This window comes from Delphinus delphis, chromosome 11 (genome assembly GCF_949987515.2).
Source record: "Delphinus delphis chromosome 11, mDelDel1.2, whole genome shotgun sequence".
Classification (NCBI taxonomy): Eukaryota; Metazoa; Chordata; class Mammalia; order Artiodactyla; family Delphinidae; genus Delphinus; species Delphinus delphis.
This window is the reverse complement of record NC_082693.1, coordinates 70,690,447-70,712,566: the sequence shown is the minus strand read 5'-3', so window position 1 is coordinate 70,712,566 and position 22,120 is coordinate 70,690,447. Positions and strand designations below refer to the sequence as shown.

The window sequence follows — 22,120 nt, the reverse complement described above, 5'->3', positions numbered from 1 at the left end:
AAAGAAATTATCTGAATAAAATTTATTCTAACCAGGGTCAGAAATGAACTATCATGGATAGCAACATGAACAATATTTTGGGCTTTTGTTTAAAAAAAAAGTTCTTGCATGTAATGTCTGTCACTTAAAACTGAATAGGGAACTAGTCTAAGTTTCCTCTTAAACTTTAGATAAGTAAGGTGAAATGGAATAATGCTAATCTTAGAGCAGGGAAAAAAACGATATGAAGACTGTTAAAATTCAGTAAAACTTTTGCTTCTAGCCTTAAACAACTAAAAAATAGACAATATATATAAAACTTCTTTTTTTTTTTTGTGGTACGCAGGCCTCTCACTGTTGCGGCTTCTCCTGTTGCGGAGCACAGGCTCCGGATGCGCAGGCTCAGCGGCCATGGCTCATGGGCCCAGCCGCTCCGTGGCATGTGGGATCTTCCCGGACTGGGGCACGAACCCGCGTCCCCTGCATCGGCAGGCGGACTCTCAACCACTGCGCCACCAGGGAAGCCCTAAAACTTCTTTTAATATACTGAGTATCAGGCAAAGAAGGACAATACCTGATAGGAAAAAAAAACAAATGAGGGGAGCCCTACCTGGAGAGATTAGTACCTCAATAGAGTTTTTAGTCTGTGCAGCAAGAGAGAACCTGAGTGGAATCCACTTGGATCTCTGAGTTGAGAAGATAGAGCTGGGAGCCCTAGAAGTCCAGGGGGTTAGAATTAGTGGGCAGAATATCAGAGAGAAGAAAGCTGCTGAGAAAGAACTCAGATCTGTAGAGGATCTCTCTCCAGTTTCCAGTACTAATGACAACTGATCAGCACACATATGTGGGGAAATACCTAGGGGACAGTGTAGTGGGTTGATTCATGTCTCCCCAAAGTTCATGTCTATCAAAAACCTCAGAATGTGACTTTATTTGGAAGTAGGGTCTTTGCCAATGTAATTACAGTTAAGGTGAGGTCATACTGGATGAGGATGGGCCCACTATTCAATGACTGAGGTCCTTATACAAAGAAGAGAAAATACAGAGAAACAAACATGGAAGAAGGCCAGGTAAAGATGGAGCAGATTACAGTGATGCAGCAACATGCCAAGGAATGTCAATACCAGAAGCTAGGAAAGAGGCACAGAACAGATTCTTTCCCAGGGCCTTCAGAAGGAACCAACTATGCCTGACACCTTGATTTTGGACTCTGGCCTCCAGCACTGTGAGAGAATAAATTCCTGCTGCTTTAAGCCACTGTTTCTGGTAATTTGTTAAATCATATCTAAGAAAACTAATACAGTTAGGAAAATACCTTCTGAAAGGATTAGATAAACATTCACAAATATCAAATACAACTGGGAATAGTTCCTCAGCAGCCAGAGTGGAAATCCTCATAATTCATAGTCTATTGGTAGAGTGGTCAGAAGGGTCTTGTGTCAGCAAGGAAGCAAAATTAGCCCTATCCTAAATGCTGCTGTGGTCTCCCAAAACAAAGCTTAAAAGCAAGACTTGAAGATGAAACATTTTTCAAATAACTTACATGCATCCCAGAACAATGGTCTACAATACAGGAATACATTAAGGTAAAGTTCACATATGGCACCTATTAAAAAACTACCAGGCATGTGAAGAAGTAGAAAAATACAATCCATGAGGAGAAAAACTATACAATCTAAATTGACCAACAAATGATACAATTAGTAGATAAAGACATTAAAGTACTGGAACATGCAGAAACATGGAATACACAAAAAAGGCCCCAAAAGAACTCAAACAGAGATGAAAACAATGTCTGAGATGAAAAATAACTAGAAAAAATTAAGGGCAGATTAGACTATGCAGAAAAAAGATTAGTAAACTTGAAGATACAACAAAAGAAACTATCCAAAATGAAAATGGGGAAAATAGCTTTGGAGGGAAGGGGAATAAACAGAGCATCAGTATGACTTCAAGAAGCCTAAAATACATGTAACTAGAGTCCTACAAGAAGAGTGGAGAGCAAAGTAAAAAATATTTCAAGAAGTAATTTCCAAAATTTATATAAAGTAAGACCTACAGATTCTAAAAAGCTCAATTAACCTAAGCATAAGAAACAAGAAGATAAAAGAAACATTAACTGAAAGTTTGTACCTTTTGCCCATCTTCACCCAAACTTCCAGTTATAAGATAAATAAGTCCTGGGGATGTAATGTACAGCATGATGACTGTAGTTAACAAGACTGTATTGTATATTTGAAAGCTGCTAAGAAAGTAGATCTCAGAAGTTCTCATCAAAAGGAAAAAAAATTTTTGTAATTATGTGTGATGACGGATGTTAACTAAACTTATTATGATAATCATTTGTGTGTGTGTGTGTGTGTATAAAACCATTATATTGTACACCTAAAATTAATACAATGCTATATGTCAATTATGTCTCAATTTAAAAAAATATATAAGAAGAGAAACAATGATAAAGAGAAACTATTAAAAGCAGGCATAGAAAAAAAAAGATACTACATGCAGAAGCATAAAGATAAGGATAAGATTTCCCATTTAAAATAACACAAGCCAGAGAATACAGAGCAACATTTTTATATTAGTGAATGAAAAACAGTCAATGTAGAATTCTACACTCACGGGAAATATTTTTCAAAAATGAAGGTAAAATAAAGATTTTTTAATATACAAAAGCTTAAAGAATTCATCACCAGCAGTCCTACATGTCAAGAAATGTCAAAGGAAGTCCTTCAGTCACAAGGAAAAATGGTGCCAGATGAAAATCTTGATCTAACAAAGAAATGAAGAACACTAGAAATGGTAACTCTATGGGGTAACATAAAAGAATTTAAAATTTAAATCTCTTCCAAAGATAATTGTTGAAAGCAAAAGTTAACAATGTATTGTCAGATTTACAATGTATACTCAATAAAAATGTATGCAAATAGCACCAAGGCTAAGTTCTTATTTATAATAAGTTTATATATTTACATAAAAATTTATTGTATATATTTGTACTATATATGCTGACATTTATACTATATATACTTGCAATTATAATATGCCTTTCAGATAAACTGTGATAAGCAAAGGACATAAACAAAAAACCCTAAAGCAATCACTAAAAATACACAGCAAAGATATACAGCTAATAAGCCAACAAGGAGCTAAGAACAGAGTATTACAATATACTCAATTCAAAAGAAGAGAGAGAGAGAAAAAAAGGGAACACAGAACAGACAAGACAGAGAGAAAACGATTAGCAAGATGGTAGATTTACAACAAACTATCAACAGTTGAACCCCCCCATTTAAAAGACAGATTATCTGACCAAACAAAAAAGGAAGACCCAACTATATGCAGCCTACAAGAAATCTACTTTAAATAATAAAGATATAGATAGATTTAAAAAGTAAAAGATAAACCATGTAACACGAACAAAAGATAGTTGGAGTGGTTACATTAATATAAGGCAAAATGAATGTCTTAGTAAAGACTACTACTGGAGATGAAGCTCATTTAATAATGATAAAGGGATCAATTCATTAAGAGGACATCACAATCCTAAACACTGATACACTTTATAATAGAGCTTTAAAGAACATGAAGCAAAAACTGATAAAACTGCAAGGCAAAATAGACAAATCTACAGCTATAGTCAGCGATTTCAACATCCTTCTCTCAATAATCAATAAAACAAGTAGACAAAACTCACTAAGGATATAGAAGACTTAACCAATTTTGGGGGGTCATTATCTTGACTGTGATGTTTTCATGAGTGTACACGTATGTCAAAACCTATTAATTTGTACATTTTATATATATGCAGGTTTTAAAAAAGTATTAATTATACCTCAATAAAGCTGTTAAAAAACCTCAATGTAAATCAAAGACTTTCTGGAACATTTACAATCACTTAAAATGCAAAGTTAAAAAAAAAAAAGATGGAAGAAAACAAAAGAACCAGAATATCATACCTGGTGAATACTGGAAGTTGGGATTGAATAACCTGGACTCTAATCACAACAAGTAATAGTGTACTGAACATCAAAACAATGAGTTTTATTAGTGTCTGCAGCATAGAAAATGGAATACTACCCTTTCCGCAAAGAAACTGTCCAGCAGTAGTACATAATAATGGCAAAGTATACTAGAAAAGAAAAAAAATGTTTAAGTAACAAATAGCACTTTACTGTAATTTTTCAACAATTATCATACTTTCTAAATGCAAGATTAAATAAAAATTGACCAAAATTATAAAACCAACATGGAGCAAATGGTGGAGCTGATAATGAATAAAACTGAGCCCAATAATCTTATCCAATAATTAATTATACTGTACAGTATTACTGTGTGCTTTCCCAAGTTGCTTAATGGTTTCATTATTGAAACTTCCTTAAAAAACTGAAGGTATAATATAAAATGTTAAGAAATTTTCAGTGGGTATGAAGGCAAAACATGCTTGTTTCTTGCAAATTTTTAGTAATCATAATTGGTAAACAGACCAATTTATATAATAATACATTTAGAAAATAAGTTTATTATAATCTGATTCAAATAGGATAAAAGATAGCAACAAGGAAATTTAGATTTCTCCTTACCCCCTGGGCAATAAATACTTCATACACACAGCAAATTCCCACAACTGTTATTCCCTGCTCTTTACACAGTGTTGCAACAGCCACTAAAAACACTGTCAACGCGATAGGAGTCCACACTGCAATTTAAGAACAGAAAAATATAAAAACACACAAAACAATTTTATAATATCATAAAAGGATATTTTAAGTTAGATAACTATTAGACATTACTGAAAAACTTTACTTGTGATTCTATATTCACATTTGTTATTTTCCACTGACATACTTTATATTTTAAAACATATTGAAATGCTGTAATTTTTGCTTTATATATTAAAAAAATCAAGATATATAATTTGAACTAAAAAATTTTTGTGGACAGGAAAATTATCTAACCAAATGCTAACATTTAAAAACAAAGGTAGAGTGGCCAATCTGGAGAAGAGAAACTTACAAGGTTGAGTGTGGTAATTAATGAACTATCAATTTGAAATGAAGATAAATACCTGAAATTATCATAGAGGTACCTATATACTTTATTATATCTGTGAGTAATTAAAAAAAAACTTGAAAGTGAAAAATACTGGGCAAACTACAGTACCATTCTTACTAAAAAAAGACTATAAAAACTAAAACATGTTAGCAATAAGCATTTAAATCAATACTATTCTTTAAAAAATTTGTAACAGAATATTCACAAGTTCTATTTAAGTGGAAAACCTACTTCATCAATTTTAAGTAAATGTCTACTACTCAGTAGTAATTTGATTAAAGAACCATGAATTGTGAGAGTAAATCTGGATCTACTACTAACTTGCTTTGTGATTCTGGGCAACTTTTCTGAGCTTTAGTTTTCTTATTGGCAAATATGATTTCTAATTCTTTTCCAGTTTAAGAAATATATGGTACTTTGATTGTGTAACCTCAGTTTTTATTAAGGACATTAATCAAAGTAAACTCAAATAACTGACTTAAATCCAGGTATAAAAAAGAACAGAATTCATGAATCTAATACATTTTTCTTTTGTCACTGGGCTTCATATAGAAACATCTGTTTTTGAAATCATTTTCAATTTTAAAATACTCTATAGAGTAACATTACCGAAAGGAAAAACAACTGAAAAAAAAAAAATGAGAACACTATTGGAAATACTAAGTATTGATATAATAGTATTCCTTCCTCAAAAAAGTATCTCATATTCTAGTTAGGCCTAAACCATCAATATTAATGTAACAGATTATATCAAGGGTTGAACTATCCTGCTAAAGTCACCAAGAAATTCACAGAGCAAAGAAATTAGTAGATGATTATTTACAAAACAAGTTGAACCTAAGTTGGACCTTGAAGGATATACAGGACATGAAAGAATTGGGAAAGGGGTATGTATGAATAAAGGAATAGAGGAGGGAATAAGCTTGGCAAATGAATGATACAGATGATACAGAATGGTATGCCTGAATGGGTATGCACAGATTAAAAACTAGTGGGAAACAATGGCCTTGAAAATAGGTATATTAAACAGTTTATATAACCAGTTTAGCATATTTCATTGCATTTCAATCACCTTATGGGATATGAGGGCAGGTGCAATCATACTCATTTTTAAGATGAGGAAAGAATTTTGAAGGTTTAAAAAGAGTCATGCACAATAAGGAGACCATGACTTTAACTTGGTTCTTCTGATACTAAATTCAGAGCTTCTCACTAATTTGTATTTTCACTCCAAGGAAGAGAAATCAAACAGCTGCCTTCCAAGATGCTGGATTCAATGTAAGCAACTAATAGTTCTAATAAAGGCAAACGTTTTGCTGAAACCAGTCACTTTAGTTCTTTGGTGACTAAATTACTTTATGAACATATACACTTTGATTTTTATAATCAGGTCTCTGTGGCTAAAGTTACCATGTGTGATTTTGTCCAAAACAAGTACCCCTGCTAAATAAGTTGACACTGAAAAAAAAAATACATGTATAAGTGTAGAATCAATTTCAATCATCAAAATCTATTCCAATTTCAAAATATGTTTCCAAGCTGACTTTACATGTGTAAAGGTACACACCTTCAGTAATCATGTATTTAAATAGTTATTTTAAGTATTTACTGCATTTGTAGGGGAGAGAAACAATAAATAAATATTTTTTGTCAAATGGTGACCTAAGTATTATAGAGAAAAGCAGAAAGTGAAGGGAAATAAAACGGAGGGGGGAAGATGAGTGGTGCTACTGATGACATTTGAGCAGAAACCTAAAGTAATGAAAAATCAAGTGCAAAGGGCCTAAGATGAATGATGCTTGTGAAAAGGGTATGGGACATGAATAACCCAGAATTTGAAGTGATTAAATAATTACAAATTGAAAATCTTTGCATAGGACAAATACCTTAGATAGAATGGAGAATACAAAGATGATGACAAAACTGTGGTCTCAGGAGTGAAATAATGAAATGTGGCGTACAAAATACCATAGCGGAAAAGAGGACAGAGAGAGGTCCTGAGCAAGTTTCAGTATGTTTTCAATTAGAATTTAAAATATATTATATTCATTCACCTAATCATTTCCTCAACAAATATATACTGAACACTCACTGTATACCAGGAACCATCTAGGAAATGGAGATAAGAAAGTGACAGAAAGTTACCTACTCTAATGAAGGTTATATCCTATTGTAAGAGAACAATAAATGGGTTAAAAAAATTATGTATTTTTAGATTAAAAATGAGTTTTATGAGAAATGTAGGTTAAAGGGATAGAAAGCAACATGATTTGGTTTTTGTTTTGGTCAAGTGGTAAACTAGCATGACCTGTTGATCTGTTAGCCCCTTTCCCCAAAATCAAGCCTAGAAAGATTAAGTGAGAGGAAAATATGGCTTCTAAGATATTAAAAACAAAAAAAGAGAGAAATTCCTGGGCATTGAAGGTTATCTTAAACATCATGTATGTTTGCATGGGTGTTTCGAGGGACTACATCTAAAGCAGAGAGTGAGAAGATTTTTTTTAAACGTTTTTCCTAGCCAATCCTGACTGCCCTGGGTAAATCATTATTTGCGCCTTTACTGTAGAAATCTGCAGCTACGGTAGGTTGTGGGTGTTCCAGGGATTAAATGAGAATACTTCCGAAGCCCTGCTGGGATAAGGAGTAAGATTTTTTTTAAAGGTACAAAATGACCAACCACTCTTCAGCAGTCTCTTCCACCCACAGACCTTGCATCTAAATGCAGGGGGGTGGTAGACTGGCCTGTTCTTAACGCTGATTCTCTTTAAGAGACTAGAGCAGGTAGTTGGTAGAATGGTAACAATAGTGATCAACAGTGGCCCTGGGGAACCTGGAGATCTCCACCCTGGATTTTAATGAGTCACCAGATGGACAGAGTGGCGCTGGTCTTTCTCTTTATCACTTTCTCACAGTGGTTGATAACTTTCAGAGAACATGTGGCCTGAGCTCACAAGCCAAAATAAGTAGATACCTGAAGGGTACCACAGTTATAAAAGAGAGAGCACAAATATAACAACATACATGACTAATTAAGAATTAACTGAAAAGACTAAGAATTTAAAATAAGTAATTCTAAAGGAAAGATACTGGAGTTATAAAGAATATGAAATCATTAAAAAGGACCAAGTAAAATTATTAAGGATCAAAAATATAATAAAATGAAAGGATATTTTAGTTAGAATGAAGAACTTCTCTAAGAGGGAGACCGTTGAGCTGAGGCCTGATGATGTAAAGAATATAAATGAAACAACTATGTGAAGATCTAAAAGAAGAAAATTCAAGAAAGAGGGTACAACAAGTATAAAGGCCAGTGCTTCACTTGTTTAAGAGTAGCAAGAAGGTCTGCTTGGCTATAGTGAAGTGACTAGGGCAAAAATGCAGGAGACATGTTTAGAGAGATAGGCAGGAGCCTGATCATGGTCTTGAAGTTCACAGTATTTTCTAAGTTTATCATTCATGTTTTGCTTAGGATGGTATTTAAAGATGATATTAGTTTGCAATTCTATATTAGCTACTGAACTACCTCTCACTGCATTACAGGCAACAGGAAAAATAGGGACACCACTTCCTATGAGCCAAGTACTGCTTTAAATCCCTTAACATGCTTAACTCAACTAATCCTTCTCAACAGGTAGGGACTATTATTATCTACATTTTATAAAGAAACTAAAGCACAGAGAGGTTATGTAATCTGACCAACATAGTAAATGGAGCTACTAAATGGTGGACCTGAAATGTGAAACCAGACTCCAGAGTCCATGCTTTGAACCACTATGTTATACTGAACTCAAAACTGTTTTAAGAAGGCATTGTGCATATAGCATCAAGAGGGAAACCTACTCATATTACAAATCTAAGAAGCTGTTTAACTAAATTGCTTCTCTCTTGAAACTTTGTTTTCATACATACAAAATTAAGCTCCTTATCATCAGTGCCTTGGGTTTATAGTGAGAAAATTCTCCAACAACACAGAAAAAAAACTCAGCATTAAATTTTAAGATTAACCAAGTACAGGTTAAGGTCATAATGCGCTTCACAGTATGTGCCCTTTCATGCACATTGGGCCCACACTCTTAATAAATCATTTTATTGCCTGGAATTTGTTTTCTGACATCATTAGCGCTAATGGGTTAATGTATACAAAGCATTTTCCAGGGTGGGCTACATGGAGGGGACTCATTAAATAGCTGAACTATGATCAACACATAATAAAAGTTATACTCTAACAGGCTTTTAACTTTGCCTAAACAATACAATTCATAGCCTTCACATGTGTTACCTATATAAAGACAACTGGAGTATTGGTACTTCATCATTTACAGGTAACAGCAAATGGAACTAAGAATGATCCTAAAACTCTTATATTCTAGGGAAATTTTTAAAAATTAGATCAAATAGAAACTGTTAGTCATGATAAAATATAAACTACAAACAGTAATTTTTAATATTGACAATGTCACATACTTTTCTTATGTCCATAGATGCTAAAGTACAATAGCATGATATATAAAGATAAATACCAAAAATGGCATATGTTTTATAAGAACCACTTGAAGTAAACAGAAATTACTTGATCGAGTTTTATAGCTAAAGTAAAAAGTTAAATGTTAGACATTTACCTATGGAATTATCTGGTCCTTTTGATTTGGTATATGACAAAAATGCAGCTAGAAAAAAGATAGATGACAAAAGTTCTGCTCTTCCTACAACACCTGTTACCTAGAAAGGGAAGGAGAGGGGTTCATATTAATAAAAAGCATCTTGAAAATTTAACTATAATTGCAACAGTAGTTGAATTAGAAATTAAACTGCCATAACTTTTCAAGTGCACATTTCTGTTTTTTAAGCATTCTTTGAGTGCCCTCATGTGGTGAATTTGTATGTCTTCTATAAAAGTAAATTTATCAGTGACTGTAACAGTTCTTTTATTATTCTGGAGTAATTATAGACTCAGAGGAAGTCACAAAAATAGTATAGAGAAGTCCTGTTTACCCTTTACCCAGCTTCCTCTAATGGTAACATCTTACACAATTATAGTACACTACCTAGATGTAGTTCTTACATGTTTTCTTAAAATACAAGTGTTCTTAAAATACAAAAATATAATAAACTCAATACATTATAGCTCACAAATAAACCTGCAAGCTAAAATTTAAAAAGACAATAAACTTTAAAACATCCTTTTAAATTCAAAAAATTTAAATATAAAGCCCCCAAATCCCTTTAGACACCAAAAGTTTCAAGATACTGGGAGAGACGCACAACTCCCCTCCAACACACACACACACACACACACACACACACACACACACACACACACACACACACACACACACACACACACACACACACACACACACACACACACACACACACACACACACACACACACACACCCGGCAGAGTTTAAGCATACAGACTCTTGTTTAAAATTGAAAGCTTGTAACAAAGCAACTGAATAGAGTCCTCTTTGCTCTGCTGAGAGGCAATTCTGGAGTCTCAAGATTACCAAGAAAAATACAGTTATAGTTTGTGAATGTGCTGGTGATGAGCATATTGGCAATAGTAGAGACAGCTCACAATTTTTAAACACATGGCAATAGACAATAAGAAATTACTGAGCATCATCTGTTACGATATCTGTCCATGTCTGCATGTATTTTGATAAATTTTCATCCCTTACATAAGTTTCTCTTATTATTTTCTGTCCTTTGAAACAAAAAAAATGCCAAGTTGACAAATATTTAAAATCTTTATTCATATAAAAATTAGCAAAGAAAATTACTGTATTCATTTATATTTTACATCACTAAAGTTGAGTGATTACATCTTATGTTCTTGAATAAATGTTTGTTTCAAAATTTGTTTTAAAAAATTTTACATAGTAGGAAAGTTAGACTCTACACTAATAAGTTAAGACACTGTACCAATAGGAGTCTTCAAATACTTGGATTAAAGTCATGGTTAATTTTTTTTTTCCTTAAAAATATATACCATTATAGACACGTATAGGAATAATGCAAAAAACATCAATTTATAGTTTTACTTACTGCTTCTGTGTGTATTGGGTGCACTGCAAAAAGTAAAGAAGCAATCACACTACTCCGGTTATCCAGAAAGAGTTTGCAGACTTTAAGAAATATCACACTAACCACAGCATGAAAAATCATATTTAGGAGATGATATGACATAGGTTTCAGTTCACTAAACAAATAATTTAAGCGAAACGTCAATACTGTTAAGGGACGGTAAGACTTGTGGCTTCTCTCCTAAAAGGAAAAAAGAATCATCAATCATTGATTATTAAAGTATCTCGGTCCTTCTGGGTACATGAACTAATCACTGCTTTTACTACATTTGGCTGAGAAATAACAGTAAAATAATGAAATGCCCCAAGAATAATACAAACATAAAAGATAGCTCTATGTGGGTTTTTTTTGTGTTTTCCTATTTCCTTTGTACAAAAACAAGGCAATTTCATCTCTGATATATAGTAGTCAAAGAATTAACAGTAAAAGAAGACCTAACTACTAATTCCTCTTCAATACACAAATTTAAAAAAGTAGGACAATAGTGATATTAATCAAGTTGTAGCATAGGATTTCTCTCCAAAACCAGCTACCCAAACTATTACCAATACAAGCATTCATGTAACTGCTGGCTAGATCTTCAAAAGAAAACATAAGAACAGAATGCTTACCCAGTGCAGTTTAAACAATGATGACTCAAAAAGGTACTGTCTAGTTGTCTTTTGAAACGACACCTCCATAATGTATAAACCTGAATATATTAAACCAAACATACTACACAGAGAGTAATACAAGAGCAAAAACTTTCTTAGAGAATAGATACCTTTGTTATTGCAGTCTCTATTGGCAATAAATCAAATTCTATGTGAGGTACTGAATTTCTTTATAAACTAAAAGTTATATTTAACAAGAAATATTTTTACTCTAAGACAAAATCAAACCAGATTTAAGAATAAAACACACAAGTTAAAAAGATATAAAATATTATCCTATTTATTTTTTGTAATTTTTCTTTAAGATGTTGGGGGTAGGAGTTTATTAATTAATTAATTAATTTTTGCTGTGTTGGGTCTTCGTTTCTGTGCGAGGGCTTTCTCTAGTTGTGGCAAGCAGGGGCCACTCTTCATCACGGTGTGCGGGCCTATCACTATTGCAGCCTCTCTTGTTGCAGAGCACAGGCTCCAGACGCGCAGGCTCAGTAGTTGTGGCTCACAGGCCACAGGCAGCATGTGGGATCCTCCCAGACCAGGGCTCGAAGCTGTGTCCCCTGCATTAGCAGGCAGATTCTCAACCACTGCGCCACCAGGGAAGCCCTATTCTTGTAATTTTTTATAAAGGCATCCATACTCACCTTCTTTGCTCTCCTACCTCTTACCATATTTTGCTGTAACTCTGGTATATAGCTATAGACTTAAGCCTGCTCATCCCCAATAGGGAACATTAGGAAGCACAAGAAACAAACAGTTCCCATTTTGAAATTAAAAGCATTGTAATAACTCTGTCTGTATTCACTATATACAACATGAGTGCTATCTACCTAGAATGCATTTTCCTGCTTGGCTAATTCCTGTACATCCTTCGAATTTCACCCCAAGCATACAAAATTGTTTTTAAAGGCAATGTATTGAACTGAAATGACTTGTAACAGAAAGCAGAAAAATGTTGTAGAAACCTTTTGGTTTCAAACCTTTCAGGTCAAAATCTAATGACATGATTAAAATCAAAATAGATATTAGCATAAATTGGGGGAATGGACATATTTCTAAGAGTCTCTGGGGATAAAGGGTATGGGTAGAGGGGAATAAATTATCTAGAATATATGTTATAATAGTACCATATTTTCCCCTTGTTATCAAAAGACTTATTTCTTCTAAAGGCTAGAATTCGGTGAGAATAGGAAAGGTTGCAGGAAAATAAATAATCTGCTTATTTAATAAGAAAAAATATTTGTTTGTGACGAGAGGAATGAAAGATTCCATACCCCTCCTTGAGAAGCTTCCAGATTTGGAGAATGCAGAAAGGGGCCAAGAATGACAAATGACAAAAAGTGTTATACGTTATGTTATGTTTATATGTTATGTTAAGTTGTTAGCACATAACAACTATGTGCTATGTACTACAGACAGATTAATTAATCCTCAAGGTATTATTCTTTTATAGATCAGGAAAATGCCTCAGTCATCTAAAAGCTGTGTTCCCACCTATTTCACACAGCTTTTACATGATAGAGCTAAAATTAGAATCTATCTATATGATCCCAAGCTAACAAAGATTTAATCCAGTGACCTTCAAAATAAAGTTACTGGCAAAGTAAAAATATCTCCATAAACATGAACTAAACTTTTGGGTTCTCAATATAAAATCAAATTAAATATTAGGTAGGAGATATGGCACAAATTAAAATTTTTAATAAATCATTTTTTCTGCAGAAAAGTAGGCAATATGTATACTTAGCATTTTTACCCTTAAAGTCTAATCTATTTATATTGAAGTTACATATATTTTTAAATGGTTAAATACCACAAGCAGTCATCTCTTCTGCCTGACTCATAAGAGAGAAAAAAGAGAAATAAATTCAGTTAGATTTGTGTTACGCCTACTGTTCTAACACATTTGGTTTTTACACACATATATTATTTTTAAAGAGATTAAGCCAAGGTACACAACCAAGGAAAGAATCAAGTACTATAAAAAATATGATCACATTTTCAACTTCCTATCTAATTTATTACAAACATGTCTCGTACAAAATTTTTGAGGAAAAAAATCCATAATTACTATGATGATGGCAATGCAATGTTGATAAAAAATTAGGAGTACTAAACTACTGGAATAATTTAAAATCTGAGATACATATAAGTAATATATACTTACTTCAGACATAGGGGTTCCCCAGAAATCATTCTGAAATAAAGTTTTTAAAGGTGTAGATGGATGCAGGTCTTTATTATCCAGTATTGCTGACACATCATCAAAAACAAAACCACAAAAGAGGCTGTTCCAATAGCAAGCAGCAACTACGCCTATTATTAAGGTTACTTCTTTTAGGTTAATATCAGCCATCTTTTCCACAAGCACTTGTGGACAAAATCTGGAAGGGAAAATCATGAGGATAAAATGAAATAAGCAACATTTTTTTCTCTAATAAGTATAGTTTTAATAGAAGAATAAGCAAAATAAAGATAGAATGCTAATTCTCACAGAGAATTAATTCTTTAAAGCTCAGTTCAAATTCCACCCACTTAAGGAGTATTAGCTGACCACCTCTCCATATTCCTAACCTAAGACAGAATTAATTGCTCTTTCATATGTGTTTTCATACCTCTAATACAGCCTTTTATCACATCACTCAATCTTTAAACCTATCTCTTTAGCTAACTAGATAGTGAACTCCTTATCAACTGTCACAGGTCAGGTCACCTGGGAAACAAATATATATAAGATATCTAAAAAAAAACCTGGCATGATGTGCTCCAGCAGTATCTAAATGAATCCTTGTGGGAAAACAAATACATACTTAAAAAGACACTGATCATGGGTTTTCTGAAATGTAAATAAAGCTGTTTAAGTACCTTATGACTATAAAGATCAACTATTACCTAAATCAGGAGTCCAAACTTGTAGCCTGAAGCCCTGTTCAGCTTGATCAAAAGCCTTTTAAAAATATTTGTCTTGCATGCCTTTATGCTAACTGTATACTAGCCAGTTTAACTACTGTTCCTTTATCTTTTACTGGATTGAGTTATTTGATGGACTTATCTTATCTGCTTGGCCCCTGGGGCATAGGAGTAGTTTATGAAACAGATATAAACTATGGTTTTTCTTCTTCCCATTGCAACAAAAGCTTTTAATCTAGAGACAGGTCTTCATACATGACAATTCATAACTAAGTCATTGCTTTAGAAAAGATTCAGTGAGGGAATGTTTAGAGTAAAAAGAACTATATGAACTGGAGGATACTGGTGAATCAACCCTACTATAAAAATAAGGTTTGAAGGTATACTCTAAAAAAACAAGCTGATGAGATACTTTTCTAGCTTGAGTAGTGTCATTAGTATCACTTTAGTGTTATCACTTGTGGAGGGAAGAATAATGATCCCCCAAATATGTAAATCATCTGAACCTGTGAATATGTTACCTTACAGAGCAAAAGAAACTTTATAGGTGTGATTAAATTGAGGATTTTGAGATAAGGAAATTATCCTAGATTTTCTTGGGTGGGCCAATTCAATGATAAGAGACCTCACAAATGAATGAGGGAAGCAGGAGACTTGAAAAAGCAGAGGTCAGAGTGATATGATGGCTGCCTGTGGGCCACAAGCTAAGGATTGACAGCAGCCTCTAGAAGCTGGAAAAGACAAAGAAATACATTCTTCATTAGAGCTTCTAAAAGGACCACAGCCCTACTGACATCTCAATTTTAGTCTAGTGAGATCCATTTTGGACTTCTGACTTCCAGAACTGTAAAATAATAAATTTGCTATTTTAAGCTACTACATTTGTGTTAATTTGTTATAAGAGCAATAGGAAATTAATATATCACTCACAGAGCCAGAAGATCTGGAACCAGAGATATATCTGCAGGAATTCTTGTCAGATCAGAGAAGAATAAGGTAGAGACCTTAAACAAGATACAAGCTGTATAAGTATATATATATATATATATATACACACATAAACACCTATGGGAAGGTATTGAAGTTTCTTTAGAATGAGACAGAAAAATTTCAGAATACATTAGACTTTTAAAAGAAATGTTAAACTGAAACCAACAAATCAGAAAGGAAATTAGCTGTTCCTTTTGAAGAAGTCTGGTTTCCAATTAACAGAAAAATTACCTAAGAGTTTATCTTGAATCCAGAAGAAATTTAGCATCTCTAAATGGTATGGTCTTGTACACATTATTATCAAAAAAAAAGTTGATGGTGTGTGTTTAAAGATTGGAGAGATCTGGCTCAACTTCTCAACCACAGTAAAATGACAGTCAATATTTTTTTAAAAAAGGAAGGCTATAAATTCACAAGGATAAAGACAATTGGAGAGGAAACCACAGCACATTTTGGAAGCTGGAAAGGTAAAATGTTTAATAAGTGACTCAATAGAGATCAAGAAAGTGAATCCTTACCTGAAGGGGGAAAAGCTAAAAAGTTTTCTGCACTCCTGCCGGCATCATCTCAAAAACTGATGCCAAGGATCTCAGGAAGTAGGGCTAGGAACAGATGGACCTCCCAGGTGGGGCAGTGGCTAAGAATCTGCCTGCCAATGCAGGGGACATGGGTTTGATCCCTGTTCTGGGAAGATCCCACATGCCACGGAGCAACTAAGCCTATGTGCCACAACTACTGAGCCCTTGTGCTGCAAATACTGAAGCCGGCATGCCTAGAGTCCATGATCCACAAGAGAAGCCACCACAATGAGAAGCCCGTGCACTGCAATGAAGAGTAACCCTTGATACCCTTCTTAGTATAGTTTTAGACCCTCCAGCTATCTTCTACCAATTGAAAACAGAATCTTATAAAATTTTACAACACTGGAAACAAAGAGAGGGTACTAAAAGCTTCCAGAAAGAAATAATGCAGGTTCCATACCAAAGGTTACGAATCCAAATAAATCACTTTTTTTTTTTACCAACAACGTTAGAAGCTGGCGGGGGTGGGGGGGTGGGGGGGTGAAATTCAGAAAACAAAAAGGGAATAATGCTTCAAATTTCTGATGGATAATAATTTCCACCTTAAAATTCTATATTAATAAACCCAAATTTGCCAAGTAGAAAGTAGAATAAAAATACTTTAAAACATTCAAGGTCTCAAAAATGTACCTCTAATGTTTTTCTTCTCAGGAAACTAATAGAAGAGATACCCCAATAACATGAGGAAGTATACTAAGAAACATAAAGATAGAGAAATCAGGAGATAAGGGATGCTACACAGAACTATAGCCATGCAAGCAGGTCTACTACCCAGGCAACAATGAGATAGGTCAGCACATTCCTGAATGACAGTCCCAAGAGGATATAACTGACAGAACACGTGATGTGTTTAAACACAGCATAAAGAACTATTTTCCCTTTAAACTGTGTGTGTGTAATTGTAATTCAGAAAAACAAAACAAGTCAGGATATCCACCATCGGGTAGTGAAAATCAAGTCTTGTGTATGGGGTCAGAAACCTCTCAGGTTGGGGTGACAAACTACTGTTTGGTTAAATGTTCTCACAAAAGAAACTTTAAAATTAATAGAGGAAAAATAAGTAAATTAAAACTATGGTTTTAATACTTTGAAATTATATTTGGGAATAAGATATATTTTATTTTTAGAGTACTTATAATGTTTAAGAGTATTTACATAGGGCAGACAGCAGAAGCAAGAAGAACTACAATCCTGCAGCCTGTGGAACAAAAACCACATTCACAGAGAGACAGACAAGATGAAAAGGCAGAGGGCTATGTACCAGAAGAATGAACAAGATAAAACCCCAGAAAAACAACTAAATGAAGTAGAGATAGGCAACCTTCCGGAAAAAGAATTCAGAATAATGATAGTGAAGAGGATCCAGGACCTCGGAAAAAGAATGGAAGCAAAGATTGAGAAGATGCAAGAAATGTTTCACAAAGGTCTAGAAGAAATAAAGAACAAACAAACAGAGATGAACAATACAATAACTGAAGTGAAAAATGCACTAGAAGGAATCAAAAGCAGAATAACTGAGGCAGAAGAACGGATAAGTGACCTGGAAGACAGAATGGTGGAATTCACTGCTGCAGAACAGAATAAAGAAAAAGGAATGAAAAGAAATGAAGACAGCCTAAGAGACCTCTGGGACATTAAACGCAACAACATTCTCATTATAGGGGTCCCAGAAGGAGAAGAGAGAGAGAAGGGACCTGAGAAAATATTTGAAGAGATTATAGCAGAAGACTTCCCTAACATGGGAAAGGAAATAGCCACCCAAGTCCAGGAAGCGCAGAGAGTCCCAAACAGGATAAACACAAGGAGAAACACACCAAGACACATAGTAATCAAATTGGCAAAAATTAAAGACAAAGAAAAATTATTGAAAGCACCAAGGGAAAAATGATAAATAACGTACAAGGGAACTCCCATTAAGGTTAACAGATGATTTCTCAGCAGAAACTTGACAAGCCAGAAGGGAGTGGCATGATATACTTAAAGTGATGAAAGGGGAGTACCTACAACCAAGATTACTCTACCCAGCAAGGATCCCATTCAGATTCGATGGGGAAATCAAAAGCTTTACAGACAAGCAAAAGCTAAGAGAATTCAGCACCACCAAGCCAGCTCTACAACAAATGCTAAAGGAACTTCTCTAAGTGGAAAACACAAGAGAAGAAAAGGACCTACAAAAACAAACCCCCCAAAATTAAGAAAATGGTAATAGGAACATACATATCGATAATTACCTTAAATGTGAATGGAGTAAGTGCTCCAACCAAAAGACACAGGTTTGCTGAATAGATACAAAAACAAGACCCATATACATGCTGTCTACAAGAGACCCATTTCAGACACAGGGACTCATACAGGATGAAAGTGAGGGGATGGAAAAAGATATTCCATGCTAATGGAAATCCAAAGAAAGCTGGAGTAGCAATACTCATATCAGATAAAATAGACTTTAAAATAAAGAATGTTACAAGAGACAAGAAAGGACACTACGTAATGATCAAGGGATCAATCCAAGAAGAACATTTAACAACTAGAAATATATATGCACCCAACATAGGAGCACCTCAATACATAAGGCAAGTGCTAACAGCTATAAAAGAGGAAATCGACAGTAACACAGTAATAGTGGGGGACTTTAACACCTCACTTACACCAATGGACAGATCATCCAAAATGAAAATAAATAAGGAAACACAAGCTTTAAATGACACAATAGACCAGACAGATTTAATATTTATAGGACATTCCATCCCAAAACAGCAGATTACACTTTCTTCTCAAGTGCGCATGGAACATTCTCCAGGATAGATCACATCTTGGGTCACAAATCAAGCCTCAGTAAATTTAAGAAAATTGAAATCATACCAAGCATCTTTTCTGACCACAATTCTATGAGATTAGAAATGAATTACAGGGAAGAAAACGTAAAAAACACAAACACATGGAGGCTAAACAATACACTACTTAATAATGAAGTGATCACTGAAGAAATCAAAGAGGAAATCAAAAAATACCTAGAGACAAATGACAATGAAAACACGACGATCCAAAATCTATGGGATGCAACAAAAGCAGTTATAAGAGGGAAGTTTATAGCTATACAAGCCTACCTCAAGGAACAAGAAAAATCTCAAATAAACAATCTAACCTTACACCTAAAGGAACTAAAGAAAGAAGAACAAACAAAACCCAAAGTTAGTAGAAGGAAAGAAATCATAAAGACCAGAGCAGAAATCAATGAAATAGAAACAAAGAAAACAATGGCAAAGATCAATAAAACTAAAAGCTGGTTTTTTGAGAAGATAAACAAAACTGATAAACCATTAGCCAGACTCATCAAGAAAAAGAGGGAAAGGACTCAAATCAATAAAATTAGAAATGAAAAAGGAGAAGTTACAACAGACATTGCAGAAATACAAAGCATCCTAAGAGACTACTACAAGCAACTCCATGCCAATAAAATGGACAACCTTGAAGAAACAGACAAATTCTTAGAAAGGTATAACCTTCCAAGACTGAACCAGGAAGAAATAGAAAATATGAACAGACCAATCACAAGTAATGAAATGGAAACTGTGATTAAAAATCTTCCAACAAACAAAAGTCCAGGACCAGATGGCTTCACAGGTGAATTCTATCAAACATTTAGAGAAGAGCTAACATCCATCCTTCTCAAACTCTTCCAAAAATTGCAGAGGAAGGAAAACTCCCAAACTCATTCTCTGAGGCCACCATCACCCTGATACCAAAACCAGAAAAAAGATACTACAAAAAAAGAAAATTACAGACCAGTATCACTGATGAATATAGATGCAAAAATCCTCAACAAAATACTAGCAAACAGAATCTAACAACACATTAAAAGGATCATACACCATGATCAAGTGGGATTTATCCCAGAGATGCAAGGATTCTTCAATATATGTAAATCAATCAATGAGATACACCATATTAACAAACTGAAGAAGAAAAACCGTATGATCATCTCAACAGATGCAGAAAAAGTTTTTGACAAAATTCAACACCCATTTATGATAAATACTCTCCAGAAAGTGGGCATAGAGGGAACCTACTTCAACATAATAAAGGCCATATATGACAAACCCACAGCAAACATTATTCTCGATGGTGAAAAACTGAAAGCATTTCCTCTAAGATCAGAAACAAGACAAGGATGTCCATTCTTGCCACTGTTATTCAACATAGTTTTGGAAGTCCCAGCCACGGCAATCAGAGAAGAAAAAGAAATAAAAGGAAAAAAAAAGAGTAATAAACATACACTCGAGATTCTGATATATTAGCTTCAAAACTGTAATTTTAAATACAACGTTATATAATAATATATGTAACATACATAATATTAAATTATTGACCATGCTATTTTTGGATTTAAGACTTTTAGTTGAAAAATATTAAGAATTTAGACAAGTTTACAAATAAATACTGAAATTTTTATAAGACCTTGGGAGTTGCTACGGCTTTAAGTTTAGTTTACTAGCTTTATAAAAGTTGTTTGAGAAAGTCTTGCTTGTTAAGTTAGGCATCTGAAGTCCTCAAATAAAAATGAATATACTAAAACTATAAATGCAGTTTTAAATTCAGGCAACTTAATTAGGTTTTAAATGTAGCTGATTAAGGGTATTCAGTCCTTTCAATCATTATTTATTTGTTATACGTTGAAAAGGGGTATGTTACTTTATAAACAGAATAAGATTTGTAGGTTGAATTTAAAGGCTTAAAGAACACAAGGTTATAAAATGTTACTTAAAGAAACTTGGACTGATCTCATGATTTCTAAATACAATTAAGTAATAAAAAGTTATGCAGTCACTTTAAGCTGCAAAGCAAATTCATTCAGTAATTGAAATACTCAACTCCAAGATAATAATCAAGACCCTGAACTTGATTTAACTTTTGGGCACTGTCCTCTGCTCTAGGCTTGGGATCACTGCGTAGGAGAAGCGTGTTGTTATGGAATGAGGATACAGTTTATTCTTCTCTTTCTTTACCTACATTCTTGTTAAACATAATTTCTGAGCACTATAGTGTTAGAGCAGAATGGAGAGAGAAGAAAGGAAGGAAAGCAAAAGAGCTTACTTGACCACTATATTCAAGATGAATCTCTTATAGGTGTTTGAGGGTTCTTTGGGGACAAACCCCACATCATTAGGGACTGTCACCTGAAATTCCCTTTATGTCTACTTCCTCCTTGGAAACTGGTGGTATCCAGCTTTTCTTTGCTGGGTCCCTTTGCAACCACCACCCCTACCTCCAAGCTCTACTCCCACAAGTGGCTTTTTGGGGCAGAACTTCAGATGAGTCCACAACTGACCTCATGAGCAAGCACTAAAACTAGCTCTCTCCTTTTCTCTCATTATTAAGCTCCCTGGGGTAATGTTTTAAAATTCTATTTTCTTGGCCTTTTATAAACTTGGTATGGGTGAGGTGTTTAAGCAGAACCAAGCAGATTTATCAATGGGGTGCTAATCTTCACTGAGCCAATGGCGTCGCAAAATGTTTACTGTTCATGACTACCACCATTATGGTTAGTTTTATGTATCAACTTGCCTAGGCTATAGTAGTATTCAAACACTAATCTAGGTGTTGTGAAGGTTTTTTTTTTGTTTTGTTTTTTGTTTTTTTTGCCGTACGCGGGCCTTTCACTGTTGTGGCCTCTCCCGTTGCAGAGCACAGGCTCCGGATGCGCAGGCTCAGCGGCAATGGCTCATGGGCCTAGCCGCTCCACAGCATGTGGGATCCTCCCGGACCAGGGCATGAACCTGTGGACCCTGCATCGGCAGGCGGACTCTCAACCACTGCGCCACCAGGGAAGCCCCCTGAAGGTATTTTGTAGATGTGGTTAACACCTATA

The 22,120-nt window shown here is 34.3% G+C and overlaps 1 protein-coding gene across 1 annotated transcript in view; it reads right to left on the bottom strand.

Moving 5' to 3' along the window:
• TMTC3 (transmembrane O-mannosyltransferase targeting cadherins 3) overlaps positions 1-22,120 on the bottom strand; it is a 64,873-nt gene that overhangs the window by 36,874 nt on the left and 5,879 nt on the right. Inside the window, exons 2-6 of the mRNA XM_060025333.1 lie at positions 13,938-14,154; positions 11,085-11,303; positions 9,654-9,753; positions 4,563-4,678; positions 3,939-4,111 (exon numbers count right to left, since the gene is read on the bottom strand). Of these exons, the coding sequence (XP_059881316.1) occupies positions 3,939-4,111; positions 4,563-4,678; positions 9,654-9,753; positions 11,085-11,303; positions 13,938-14,126 (797 nt within the window). The 5' untranslated portion in view covers positions 14,127-14,154. The remainder of the gene's footprint in view (positions 1-3,938; positions 4,112-4,562; positions 4,679-9,653; positions 9,754-11,084; positions 11,304-13,937; positions 14,155-22,120) is intronic.